We start from the raw sequence: 14,357 nt of genomic DNA on the forward strand, positions 1-14,357 counted from the left end.
CTTTAGGTTGTCATCTAAGCCGTTTTATAACATATGTTGTGTTTGGATCCATCCATTTAGCATATTGTTTAGTTAAACGGATCATGTTTTAGTTGATCTATTTAATTTAACAATTCTACCCGTTGGCGTTAATATATATAAAAGTAAATTTTTTTATGAAATCATCGACTCATTTACAAGTTGTATTATGTTTTATTACAACTAGTCAGCCTATATCCGTCAGTATGAATTAGAATTAATATACTTAAAACAAATAAATATATGAAATAAATATATGAGTCGTCTTTGGATTCCAAAACTCCATACGGTTGTTAAATTAATTTAACAAGAAATTACAAACACAGTATATATTATTTTAACAGGTTACCTGTTTTATTTGCATGTGAGATAAAAGTGTTTCATTTTTCAGTTATTAGAGAATGGACACCTGTACCCTAACAGCCAACCCCACTTTGCGTCATTATTAAACCCTAACTATCTATATATAGTGAGTCCTCTAGCTAGCATCTAGACATGACCCCTACACATTCTTTCATTCACATATTATTGGCAGAAAAATGAGAACAATGATAGATTTGGGAAGTGACAGAGGCCCTATAGGAATGCAACTAATCACCACTGCAACTGCAGTTGACTGCAGCAGCAGGGAGGTCGGCTTGCGCCGCTCCCTACGCACCCTGCTAGACTGCATTGTCCCGGCATGTTGTGGTGCTGGTTTTGAACCCGAAGGTTCAAATTTTTCTCCGTATTCTTCCTCTTCTTCTTCCGCCTTTTCAAGTGACACTGATTCACCCTCGTCATCAGTATCATCGTTAATCAATGTAAGCATCAATTATTATTATTAGACTAGCCATATAATAATTATTATTATATCTAGAACGTATTTTAATTAACATTTGTAAACATTTTACAGACTCGTTCGATGTCATCATCCTCGGGAACCGTAAAGGGCACGTTCTTCGGACATAGGAACGGGCGAGTAAGTTTTTGTCTCCAGGACGACAACCACCACCACCACCGCCGTACACCATCACGGAAAATTACAACACCCACCGCGCTATCGTCATTCTCCCAACCTCTCCTACTTCTCGAATTCGCCTTTCCGACATCTTATTTAGCGAAAGAAATGCAACACGGCCTCCTCCGCATTGCGCTGGTGGAGGAAGACCGTACCCACCGCCACCAACCACCAGCCACAAGCAGCGGAAGCATATTTGAAGTACCCGTCTGGTCTATGTATTGTAATGGCCGGAAAGTTGGTTATGCCCCCAGACGAAAGATGACAGCTGCTGACTCAGCAACTCTGACACGTATGCAATCTGTGTCAGCCGGAGCTGGGGTTTTGCCGCCGGAAAATGATCATAGTTCCGACGGGATCATGTATCTCCGGGCAAGTTTCCGGCGAATAATTGGATCACCGAATTCAGAATCATTTCACATGATAAACCCTGAACACGATGGACGATCTTCTTCTAATAATAATAATAATAATTCTGGGCAAGAGCTTAGTATATTTCTTCTTAGATCATCTTCTTAATTGATCAAATAATATTGTTGCATCAAGTGTAGGTATATTATGTATGTATGTGTGTGTTTATATATATATGCTTGAGTTAGAAGTTTAGTGAATTAGTGATTTAGTGTATGTGTTGATATAGTTTCTAGATCAGAAACCAAAACCATATGATAGCATTTGAGTTTTAATTTTGTTACATGCATCTTGTAATTTGAGATACAAAATTCCATTTTTTAAGTTATGAAACGGCTTTGTTGTATGTATTCATGAATTGCGTCTATAGTTTTCAAGTTTATTTTCACTGATCAGCCATAGGGGCGGATATAGGGGGGTGTTTAGAGGGTGTATGTTCGGGATACTCCTTAACATTCACAATGAAGTGCAAAATTAATATACAATTTTTTTTCTTTTGTGTCTTGTTTTATGTATTTGGATACCCTGAGAAAATTAAAATACCCATGGTTCAATTTTTTTTAGAAAATACTGTAATTTTTCTTATAGAACCCACCACTGGTCAACCATAATTTTATTCTCTTAAGACACATCATAGATTTAGGGTTGTTTGGTTCATTCAGATCTAAATGAATCAGGTCTGAATGAGCATCTGTCCCATTCAGCAACAACAACAAGTCTGAATGATTCAGACTAATTTTAACCATTTAGATATTTTTTCTGTTTGAAACAAAACAGTCTGAAGTCTGAATGAATCATATGTTTATATCTGAATGGTTTCATTCAGATGTAAACAAACATCCCATCTTTTGAGGGTTACTAAGACTAAGATCACCCACGATAACAAACTTCGACAAAACTTATTAAACTTATATACACACGTGTATGAGAGAGAGAGAGAGAGGAGAGAGAGAGAAGGGACCACCTCTCCATTTGCTTCCTCATTCAAAATCCCAAACCTCGTCAGCGGACTTCAACTCCATAACAAGGTTCAACCTTGTTGTGCACACTAGCTCCTTTGCCACATCATTCGAGCGGATAGAAAAGACACTAGCGTGAGATATATGTTGATTGACCTGTTCTAAATTGAATATGACAATTTGATCTAGTGATATGATATTCATCTTTCCACAAGTGTGGTGGTGGGTTCAATCATTGCAAGTGTAAAAAATGGAGGAATTATGATGTTTAAGACAATTGTTTAGAATAAATAAAAATCGGATATGTTAAGTCTAAAATTTGTTTTGGCAATGGGTAAGACACCATCATATTTAAGCTTCTCTTCATTTTTCTAGGATAGCAAAGGCTCGGACATTTATGTTCACCCTGACTAATAGATCCTCATTCCGTACGAATAACAACACATGGTGACCTGGTACACCCACCAAGGAGGGAAATCCACAAATGGGGAAACCCTCTGGGCTTTGGCACAACTTGGAATAAAATGCTCCATACAAGACTTCAACCAACGACTTGCCATTAGACAAGTCATGAAACTACTGTTGGACCAATTGGTCTTTGTTCTTATTAAAATTTCTAATAAAAATATAAACAAGAGTAATTAGCTTGAAGATGATTCTAGCTATGAAGATTAAATGAATATTAAAAAGTTTAACCTGAAAAAAATACTCTAGACAATACTTCTATAAATGATCTCCCATTATAAAAGTCATGGATTATCGCTGGACCAATTGATCTCTCATTGTAATGAGTTTAATTTCCACCAACAACGTATTTTTTGTTGGAATGTCTTCGGGCTCCCCAGGCTCAGGATTTTCTAACGGCCATCCCCATTGAAGGATTGAGCCAACATATGTCGGGTTTGGAGTATCGGGCTATCCTTAAGTACCGGTTAATGATCCCTATGTTCCCGACTGATGAGCCTTGCCCAATTTGTCGCAAGGTCTGTTTGGATTCTTTTGGAGACCATGCGGTGCATTGCAAAGAATTGACTGGCTTTAAATAAAGACATGATTTGGTTAGAGATGTTCTGTGTGATGTTCTTAAACGAACATTGATTTTTGCTAAAAAGGAAGCCCCTGTTAACTTTCTCACGGATCTTCTTGAAGGGAGGTCTACTTTACGACCAGTTGATATTCTTGTGTTCGGTGTGGGCAGGGGGAAACCCGTTTCTGTGGATCTTACAGGAGTTTCTCCTCTTGTTGGGCTCAAGGATCGTGTGGGTCAGGCTGTGTTGAAGGCTGAATCGGGCAAAGTTGTTAAACACGAGAAAGCTTGTTTAGAGAATCAACATGTCTTTCTCTCATTTGCTTTTGATACATTTGGTTTTCTGGCCCCAGAGGATGTGAATTTTTTGAGTAGGGTTTAACGTGTCGTACACGGAACCTCTTTAGCTTTTAGGTCCCAAAGATTCATTTTTAGTAGGATTGGTTTTGCTATTCAAATGGGGGTTACGGTGCAGCTTGTTGCATGTTTGCCTGCCACTTTATTGTAATCACTTTGTAGAGGCGGATGTATCTGGGTTTTCATTGATCTTTATTCTTACTTAAATTTCGATTAAAAATATAAAGTAGAGTAATTAGTTTGAAGTAAATACTAACTATGAAGATGAAAAGAACATTAAAAAGTTTCACATATTAAAATGATGGGGAAGACTGTCGTACTACTGGCTAAAGTCACGAAGGTTAAGCATTAAATATATTTCGACAACAGGTTGTTGGTAGCGTGTTTGCTCACGCAAAATAATGGTCCTGGCATTTGTCAATAGATCATACTCTAGTCCACATATTGCCTGACATTGTATAGGTGCTATAGCCTATAGCTAGCTAGTACAATGACGATAAGTATTCATATGGACAAAAGGAGACGGTTGGGAGAATCTTATTGTATGTTTTAAGAGGCTTAATTGAAAAACGTTCGTTTATTTATGATTCTTACATTCACGAATAGAGTAATTGGTTATCGACAAAATTCATGTTTTAATTAAGGGTAGTTTTTGATGGAATTCTTGCTAAAGAAGTAGTGGCACATAGAAATAAATCGTTTTCATCTGTGTTGTGTGCCAACTATGGTCTTCACTTTGAGTCGATGAATCAACTACTTATAAATTGCAAGTTCACAAAAGAGTTTTGGGATATAATTAAATCTTGACGCTCGTTGTCAACGAGCTCTGTAAAAGAGTTACTAAAGGGAGTTGCATCGCTTAGAAGTGACAAATAGTACTTAAAGAATGACTCACTCGATCAATTGTTTTGGTGTCAAGTGATGTAAACGACAACATAAAAAAGTGGTGCCAAACATTATGTCGAGTTATTTTCTTTAAATTAAATATAGGGAAAATCTACATTCGTTAGAATGGACGGATTGGTATAGGCTTGTAATTAGCTCATTTTTTTTCATCTTACTACCACATGCCATATGTGTAGGTATAGTTTGTTATATACCTTCACATATGTAACTGATGTGTGTGTATTGACCTATATTTACGGAAGTGAAGCCACACACTATGACATAAATTTTGTGTATGTAAAGTGAAGAGGTAGGTCCCAGCAAAGTCAAGTTAAACCCGCAAGACACACCTTGAAAAGGTACGTCTGCGCAAAGACCAACTGGTTCCGCAGGACCCACCATGCTCAGAGAGATGAAGACCTTACACGCAGTAAGCCAGCTGTTCCCGCATGAAAGCCTCCCTTGGTACAGTACCCTACCTGTTCCCGCAGCTGTGGGTGCATACCAAGAAGGAAGGCTACCCGCACTAACGCTAAGGCTACACGCATAAGGCACTAACTCTTACACTTCAGCAATGTCACCTGAGTAAGGAATGAGCAAGGCGGGAATACTCCCGCCCAAATGAGCCAGTTCGTACGCTTCTGGAAGATCTTTTGTACTATACCTGCCAAGGTATGGACAAAATAGACAAGATCTGACCAAAGCAGCCCATGAACCAATCACAGGGTGACAGCTCACCGACAACAGTACGAGGAGGAGCACGCTCTAGTACAAAATGTCACTATCAGCCGCTGCCTACCCACCAACTCCCATCGTGGCACGTACATAGCCTGTAGTTGGTGGAAAAGGAATAGTACACAGCCGGCCATGTCACTATCGCTGCCTACCCACCAACCACCAGCGTGGCACGTACGTAGCCTGTAGTTGGTGGAAAAGGAATATTATACAGCTGGCCATACCTGCTTGGAAACCTACCTTCGGCTATAAATACTCCAACACCTTGGAACGGTATCATCATCTTATATCATCTGATATTATCTTATCTTCTCTAGCTATTTCTCTTAATATACACTTATATTCAGAGCAATCTAGTCTGATTCTCACGCCGGAGGGTGGTCACAAGGAGGAACCCCCCCCCCTTCTCAGTGACGAGCTCACGGTGTCTGTTTTGCAGGTCATCAGAAGAATAACCATCTTTGCCGGACCTAACCCTCGTGGGAAACATCTATTTAACCCTAAGATTATCCGTAATCTGCCGGGGTCACATAGTGTTTCTTCATTGGCGCCATCCGTGCATAAAAGCTAGAACTAATTTTCTCAGTTTTTTCAAAACCTCTGGAAAGATGGTTAAGGTTACTCCGATGCCAAGGCCAACGAGTGACCAAGAAACTCCGGTAACCACAACCCCAGTTACTGGGGGGAACACCGGCGAGTACACAATTTTTACGAACACTACCCCGGTTACCCAAGCCGGGGCAAGTGCAGTAAACAATCCTCCCCTGGGATTCATTGATACCCGGATTCATTGATACCCAGTTAGAGAAACAACAAACGAGGCTCCCCCGCCAAACACTTGATCAAGTTAAAGCGTGGGCAGAAGCACGTCAGAAAGAATTCCAAGCTGAGTTGGATGAACGTTTACGTTCACTCCAACAGGCTAATGACGAGTTCGGAAACACTCGACAGCAGCTCAACATGAGTAATGAGTGCGATTATGATGAAGATTGGGAAGAATTTGACAGTGACGCAAACCCGCGCCATAGGGCGAAAGGGAAGCGTAAACAAGCAGATTTCCACAGAAGAAATTTTGGAGAAACCTTTAAACCAAAAAACGCGGGTGGAAACCCACGTGACTTCTCTAAAACCTTCAGACCAACTGTTACAAATGCGGGAACGTCCAAATTTGCAAGGGACATTGCGGAAGCAATTGCCCCGAAAAGTGCCAAACAAATGTCCAACATAGGCACATATGATGGTATATCTGACCCAGACGATCATTTGAACAGATTCATAGCGGGGGCAACCGTCAGCAATTGGACGGAACCCACGTGGTGTTACATGTTCCAAATGACGCTTGTTGGGGCAGCCAGAGCGTGGTTTGACCGTCTACCGGTCCACCACATCTACGATTGGGCAGACTTCCAGCAGAAGTTCAGCCAACACTTCAGTCAACAAAGAGTATACCGAAGAGCAATGGACGATCCTCAACTGCATCCGAGAGGAAGATGAGTCTTTACTAGACTTCATCACGCGCTTCAATTCAAAGAAGCTAAGTCTGGGCACTATTAGCGAAGATCTTGTTCGCGCTGCTTTCATCCAGGGCGCGGAAGACCCAGAGCTCATCCGCACCTTGACGGGTAAAGATGGCATGCCATCCACGTGGGATGCCATCATGACAGCAGCTAAACGCTTCGCGGAAACGGAAATGCAACTGGGTAGAGATCTTCCCCAGAGCACAAACCTCTACACTCAAAAAACAAGAGAAAACAACGTCCTTACCGCCCGATAAAACAAAAAGAGGAAGCTTGGTATTTGGCAGTCAAGGGTAAACTTTGACACCTCATCCGGCTCGCACCCTCGGTTAGGCGGAAGGGATAACATGCAGTCGTCGAACCGGAACTCCAGATGGACGCCACTCACCAAAAGCGTCACCGAGATATTTGCCAACGAAAGGCTCCCATGGCCAGAGGCTCCAATAATCCGACAGCGTCTAAACGCTGATCGAAGCAAATCCTGTGACTTCCACAGGACAAAAGGCCACACCACGGAGGAATGCGTATCCTTGAAGGACGTCGTCGAAGCATTTGTCAGAGATGGGAAACTCACACACCTCGTGGCGTAATGGACGCTAAGCAGGCTAATGCGTGTAGAACCCCAGTTGGGGAAAACACGAATGAAACTGCAGCTTCAATGTTGGAGACTACATACTGCGTAAACAACGAGATTCCGAACCAGGCGCATATCGGCTCGAAAGGCTTGATGGCACCCCCATCCCAAGAACATGGAAGGGAGCTCAATTACACAGGCTGCATGTAGATCAATTCCAAACTTGTAAAGAAAAGGCCTAGAGCCACTTCTAATGGAAATGATTCTCCTTATCACATTGACGCTGATAGTCTTACATTTACTTATGATCTGACCACACTGATATGCCGGTATTCACCGCATAAATAAGTGGGAAAGTAAGTCGTTGCGTGTGGAAGGCGGCAAAACCCGCATAAACACAAAAAACGGTAAAAATTTCTAAGGAAAAGATGAGGAAAACCTTCACGCAGGTCAGTTATGGGTGAAGTTTGGTCATCCCACTAAATGTAAGTGACGGTCCTATCCGCACAATCATGATAGAGGAAACTGAACATTAACCTATTGACAACCACGCATCGAAAGGTTAACTTATTCAAAACACTTAGAAAATTTCTAAAAAGATGAGGAAAACCTTCACGCGGGTCAGTTATAGGTGAAGTTTGGTCATCCTAAGTGAAAGTGACGGTCCTACCCGCACAATCATGATAGAGGAAACTGAACACTAACCTATTGACAACCACGCGTCGAAAGGTTAACTTATTCAAAACACTTGGAAAATTGCTAAGTTAAACTAAAGTATGCATGAGCAAATCATATATTGTTTATAAGGCAAAACAAGTGCCAAATTAAACTATAATATGCATGAGCAAGTCATATAACGTTTATAAAGCAAGTCATTAACTGAAAGTGACGGTCCCACCCGCACAAACATTTATATTTCATAAAAAATTCAAACATTACAAGAACGGCCAGGTATCTACCCGCCTACAGAAATGTAAATCTATCCTAACGGTGGGAAGGGATCTCAAGGTTCAAACTTCAGGACCACTCCCTCCAAACCCACTTGAACCCGCACCATCAGTTGGCTGTGGCCGTTCAAGGAAAGCCTTGAGAATAGTTAGCCCATCATCAGCAGCAGCAATTTCGTTCACCTTCTCCACCACCGGATGCGGGAAGGCAGCATACTGGTTCACTGCTTGGTCGTAAGCAGCTTCAGTGTCCATGTCATAAAGAGGGAAGTTGGAAGGCGGGATGCCCTTCTCAACAAACCCCAGACCAAGCAGGAAACCAGCCTTTTCCCCATCCTCATGAGAAGCGTTGAGGGCTGCGCTCATAGCATCGTCATATGATGTGTTCGTGAAAATCCGATGCACAACCTACAAAATAAAAATATATGTATCAAAAACTTTTCTAAGTATGAAGAAAAGCGTAAAGAAATTACGGAATTACGCATACCTGCGACAACGCTTCTCGTAGAAGCCATTCCTTGGTGATCAGAGCTTCCTCGATGGCAGCTTGAGCTTTATCACGGGCGCGTTCGGCTTCATTTTTGTTAAGGTTGGCAAGCAACACATCCTTAGCAGCAGCCTCTTCAACGCCCTTCAGTTTACGCTCAGTGCGGTCAAGCATACCCTTCTGGTCCAGGAGCTCTTGGAGTTTCTTGGCATCTTCTAAGGCCAAAGCATCATGAGCCTGCTGAAGCCTCTCTAGTTTGGCTTTAAGCTCTTCATTCTCGGCGCGCAGAGGCTCAGCAATGGCTTCAGCTTTGGTGGCCCTCTCGGTCGCGTTCCGCGCAGTTTACTTAGCCAACCTATGTTGTTCGTTAACAGCTTTGGTAGCCTTGGAACGGGCCTCATGCCTGTAACACCCCGACCGATGGCGGATTATACATCGGGGCGCTACGAATTGTTTCATTACTCGTGACACTATTTGGGTGTCAATATTTGATAAATACATTTCATTGCGCATGCGCATAACACACCATAAAGTAACATAAATCACATATCATAACTCATAATATTCAAATACATAAATTTGTCTTGTTATATTTTAAACTAGGTCCAAAGTAAAAGAAAACATCCTACGTGTCCTCGAGTTTCCAAAAGCAGCTACAACAAACCTGAACATGTGTTAAAATAAAACGTCAACACTTGCGTGTCGGTGAGAAATCAAGTTTAATGGATATAAATAGATAATAACAAAGCACTGCGCGCAACATGTGTATAACTGGTGTTCAACATAGTGTGTAAACAGATTGTGGTCAAGCCTAAATAGATCATAGCTCATAGTTCATAACGTGCTCCAAATCGAGCAAAAACAAATAATCATTCGTGTATGTGCAAACAAACCAAGAAAAATCGTAACGATAGGTCTCCCGTGTTTATCTAATGGATCCATGAAAACTTCGGAATAGGCCGATCAAAGCGGTTAATGATCAACACATACAAATATACAACACTAGTAAACGTCCATAACACATGGGTTTTGCGCACGTAATTTCATAAACAAGTTTAAGACTCAAGTTGTATGAACACATGAACATCCCAAAACGTTAAAAATAAAAGAGGATTAGGTACGAGATTACTCACTTGTAAAAGGTGCGTTGAAAGATAACGTAAGAACCAACTTTTAAACAAGCGAAAGTTAACCTATAAATAAGAGGTTATTGGTTTAACGATTGGTTTTTATGTCTTGAATATATGCAAGTCACTTAAACAAATTATTTAAAAAAAAATTATATATTATATATTTACCGAGATTTCTGGGCAGAAAAGAAGAGATGCCGGATTGCAAAGAGGGGAGTGGAGGCGTCGCTGAGGATCTTCGGCTGAGAGTAAGGGAGAAAGATTTTGGGGAGTGTTTAAGTGTTTGAGTGTAGTGTTTAATTATCCAAGAAATTAGTTTTATTTATAGGAAAACCCTAGGGAACACATCCCTTGAATTGGGGAAAAAGATCTTATCAAATCAAAGCAAAAGATATCAAAAGCAAAAGATATGGTGGCAGCTGCAGGGGATGGGGAAGGCTGACAGGTTACTGTTCATAGCATGGGAGGGGTCAGTCAAAGTACTGTTCAAGACATGGAAAAGAAGATTTTAAAAGATTATGCCAGTTACTTTTTCTGACAACCAAGAGGGTTGGTAAGCAAGCTGCGCCGAAAGTGACTTTTCGGATAGATGTCAGATCTGGCCTACTGTGCCCATACCTTGGCAGGTATAGCACAGAAGATAAGATATTTCAAAAGCATACAGGCTGGCTTAAACTGGAGAAAAGACTTAAGTGTCTAGCGCGAGAAGGCTTGAGTGCGCGAGGGCGAAGGCAGACAGAACAATCCTTAGCGCGCCGCGGGAAGAACTACAATCCTTAGCGCGCCGCGGGAAGAACTACAATCCTTAGCGCGCCGCGGGAAGAACTACAATCCTTTGCGCGCCGCGGGAACAGTTCGCCTCGCGTATCGCAGGAACAGCTGGTCATCACGCAGGCTTCCTTGTAAGGAGTCTGGCGCGTGGAGCTGCGCAGACATCCTTAGGCGGGAAGAACCAAAGGACAAGCAAAGAGTTAAGAGAAAAAGGGGCGGGACGGCGGAAGGGAATTATTATTATTAGTAATATATATATATATTATATTTGATAAATTTATAAAGATTATAATCAAATTTTAAATCTTAAAATCGGATCCGAAAACGGGTACCTGGGTCGGGTCGGATTTGGGCAGTTGTCACAGTCTTCCCTACTTTAAGAAATTTCGTCCCGAAATTTATCTCGAAGTAGGATGCGCAGAGAAAAGGTGCGGGTATTTGATCTTCAATTGATCTTCCCTTTCCCAAGTGAATTCGGCTCCGCGCTTGGACTCCCAGCGAACTTTGACAATAGGAATGCGACTGCGCTTGGTTTGCTTCACCTCGCGATCCATAATCTCAACGGGCTTCTCAACGAAATGCATAGACTCATCAACTTGAACTTCATCAAGTGGTATGTGGAGGTTCTCGTCAGCTAAACATTTCTTGAGATTGGATACATGGAACGTTGGATGCACATTGCTGAGCGCGGGCGGCAGGTCCAGTTTGTAGGCAACTTTTCCCACTCTCGCAAGAATCTTGAACGGACCAACATAACGAGGTGCAAGCTTACCTTTCTTCCCAAAGCGGACAACACCCTTCCAGGGCCACACTTTGAGGAGAACAAGATCACCAACTAGAAATTCGAGAGGCTTCCGCCTGCGATCTGCGTAACTCTTCTGCCGGCTTCTGGCAGTCAGCAGATGATCACGGACCTTGGCGATTTTATCGGTTGTCTCTTGAACTAGTTCGGGTCCTGTGATTTGAACTTCACCCACTTCGTTCCAACAAATCGGTGAGCGGCACTTTCGACCGTAAAGTGCTTCAAATGGGGCCATACCGATGCTGGAATGATAGCTGTTATTATAAGAGAACTCGATCAGAGGTAGGTGTGAATCCCAATTACCTCCAAAATCAAGAACACAGGATCGAAGCATATCCTCAAGGGTTTGGATGGTTCGCTCAGACTGTCCGTCAGTCTGAGGATGATATGCAGTACTCATGTCCAAACGAGTTCCTAACGCAGATTGGAGAGATTTCCAAAAGTGAGATATAAAACGGCCATCGCGATCGGATATGATGCTCAAGGGAGTACCATGACGGCAGACAATTTCTTTGACATATAGATGCGCAAGTTGTTCAACACGGTAGGTTTCACGAATGGGCAGAAAGTGGGCAGACTTGGTCAATCGATCCACTATTACCCAAATGCTATCATGTTTGCTTGCGGTCAAGGGTAACTTGGTGATAAAGTCCATTGCTATACTTTCCCATTTCCACGTAGGAATTTCTGGTTGTTCGAGCAAACCAGATGGGCGTTGATGTTCAGCTTTTACCTTAGAACAAGTTAGGCATTTAGCTACGAACACAGCAATATCCTTTTTCATACCGGGCCACCAATAAGTAAGGCGCAAATCTTTGTACATTTTGTCAGCGCCAGGATGAATGGAATACCGAGTTTTGTGCGCTTCACTCAGTATGTCAGTGCGAAGAATCTCATCATTGGGAATCCAGATGCGATTGAGATAACAGAGAGTTCCATTCAGGTTAGGGACTAGATGTGCTTCCGCACCACACGCTAACTCGGCGCGTAGGTTGCCTTGGCTGATCGATGCGCGCTGCGCGTCGCGAATGCGCGATTCAAGATTGCTTTGGATCGGCGCGAAGTGAAGCTGCGTGCGCGGCAAAATACAGTTGAGTTGACTGGGTTTGCGGCTGAGCGCATCGGCTACCACATTAGCCTTTCCAGGGTGATATCGGATCTCACAATCGTAATCGCTGATGAGTTCGTTCCATCGGCGTTGTCTCATGTTAAGTTCCTTTTGATCAAAAATGTGCTGAAGGCTTTTATGGTCGGTGTAAATGATGCACTTAGTACCATAGAGGTAGTGTCTCCAGATTTTTAAGGCAAATACAACTGCGCCAAGTTCGAGGTCGTGAGTCGTATAATTCTTTTCATGAATTTTGAGTTGCCTTGACGCGTAAGCGATAACCTTGCCTCGTTGCATAAGTACACAACCGAGACCTTGGTTGGAGGCATCACAATAAACGACAAGGTCGTCAGTACCCTCTGGTAACGTTAGAACAGGAGCTTCGCACAACTTTCGCTTGAGCGTTTGAAAGGCTTCTTCTTGCTTCGAGCCCCAAATATACGGTTTGCCTTTGCGTGTTAATGCTGTTAAAGGCAAGGCGATTTTTGAGAAGTTCGAAATGAATCGCCGGTAGTAACCAGCTAAGCCCAAAAAGGAACGGATTTCGGTAGGAGTGGTCGGTGTAATCCAGTGCTTGATTGCTTCAATTTTGGATGGGTCGACATGAATACCCATCTTGTTTACAACATGACCAAGAAACTGTACTTCGTCAGACCAAAACTCACACTTGGAGAGTTTGGCATAGAGTTGTTCGGTTCGAAGCTTTTGCAACACCAACAGAAGATGTTGTTCATGCTCGGCCCTTGGTTTTGGAATATATCAGAATGTCATCGATAAACACGATCACGAATTGGTCCAAGAAAGGCCTTCACACCCGGTTCATTAGATCCATGAAGACAGCGGGTGCGTTGGTTAAACCGAAGGGCATGACCAAGAATTCAAAATGACCGTAGCGGGTTCGAAAGGCAGTTTTGGGAATATCTTCTTCGCGGATACGCAACTGGTGATAGCCAGAACGGAGATCGATTTTGGAGAAACAAGAGGCACCTTGGAGTTGGTCAAAGAGGTCGTCAATACGCGGTAAGGGGTACCGGTTCTTAATGGTGAGCTTGTTCAGCTCGCGGTAATCGATACACATGCGAAACGAACCGTCTTTCTTTTTAACGAACAAAACCGGAGCACCCCATGGCGAAGAGCTAGGGCGAATGAATCCTTTATCGGTCAACTCTTGAAGTTGACTTGCTAATTCTTGCATTTCAGTGGGTGCAAGTCGATAAGGAGATTTGGCTACGGGGGATGCACCAGGAACAAGATCAACACGAAACTCGACTTCCCGAGCGGGAGGTAAACCAGAAAGATCTTCGGGAAAGACTTCAGGAAAGTCACGCACGATGGGGATTTCATGAAGTTTCTTCTTTCCTTCATCGGGTTTGACCACATGAGCTAAGAACGCGACACATTTCTTTCGTAAAAGTCTTCGGGCTTCAGTGCATGACATAAGTTTAAGACCGTTAGATGGTTTCTCGCCGTAGATATGAAGATCTTGACCATTTTCCCGAGGAATGCGAATCAATTTCTTGGCGCAGATCACTTCGGCGCGATTTTGCGAGAGCCAGTCCATACCAATAATAACATCAAAACTTCCAAGAGGCATGGGAATGAGGTTGATTAGAAAAATCGTGTTCATTA

At 42.6% G+C, this 14,357-nt stretch overlaps 1 protein-coding gene across 1 annotated transcript; it reads left to right on the forward strand.

Annotated features, from left to right (window-relative positions):
• Nucleotides 1-389: 389 nt before the first annotated feature.
• On the forward strand, nt 390-1,636 carry LOC143608081 (protein MIZU-KUSSEI 1-like). The gene is made up of 2 exons (XM_077083274.1): nt 390-821; nt 914-1,636. Exons 1-2 carry the CDS (start codon nt 558-560, stop codon nt 1,535-1,537), a joined length of 888 nt encoding a protein of 295 aa, XP_076939389.1. The 5' UTR covers nt 390-557; the 3' UTR covers nt 1,538-1,636.
• The last annotated feature ends 12,721 nt before the right edge of the window (nt 1,637-14,357 follow it).

This window comes from Bidens hawaiensis, unplaced genomic scaffold (genome assembly GCF_021521415.1).
Source record: "Bidens hawaiensis isolate Kalapana, Puna unplaced genomic scaffold, B.hawaiensis_p1.1 tig00096576_1, whole genome shotgun sequence".
In the NCBI taxonomy this organism is placed as follows: Eukaryota; Viridiplantae; Streptophyta; class Magnoliopsida; order Asterales; family Asteraceae; genus Bidens; species Bidens hawaiensis.

Excerpts from the sequence above, each read along its gene's own strand:
- LOC143608081 (XM_077083274.1), top strand. The coding sequence starts at position 558 with ATGAGAACAATGATAGATTTGGGAAGTGACAGAGGCCCTATAGGAATG. Across the intron at positions 822-913 it reads CAGTATCATCGTTAATCAAT|ACTCGTTCGATGTCATCATC; the intron begins GTAAGCATCAAT and ends AACATTTTACAG.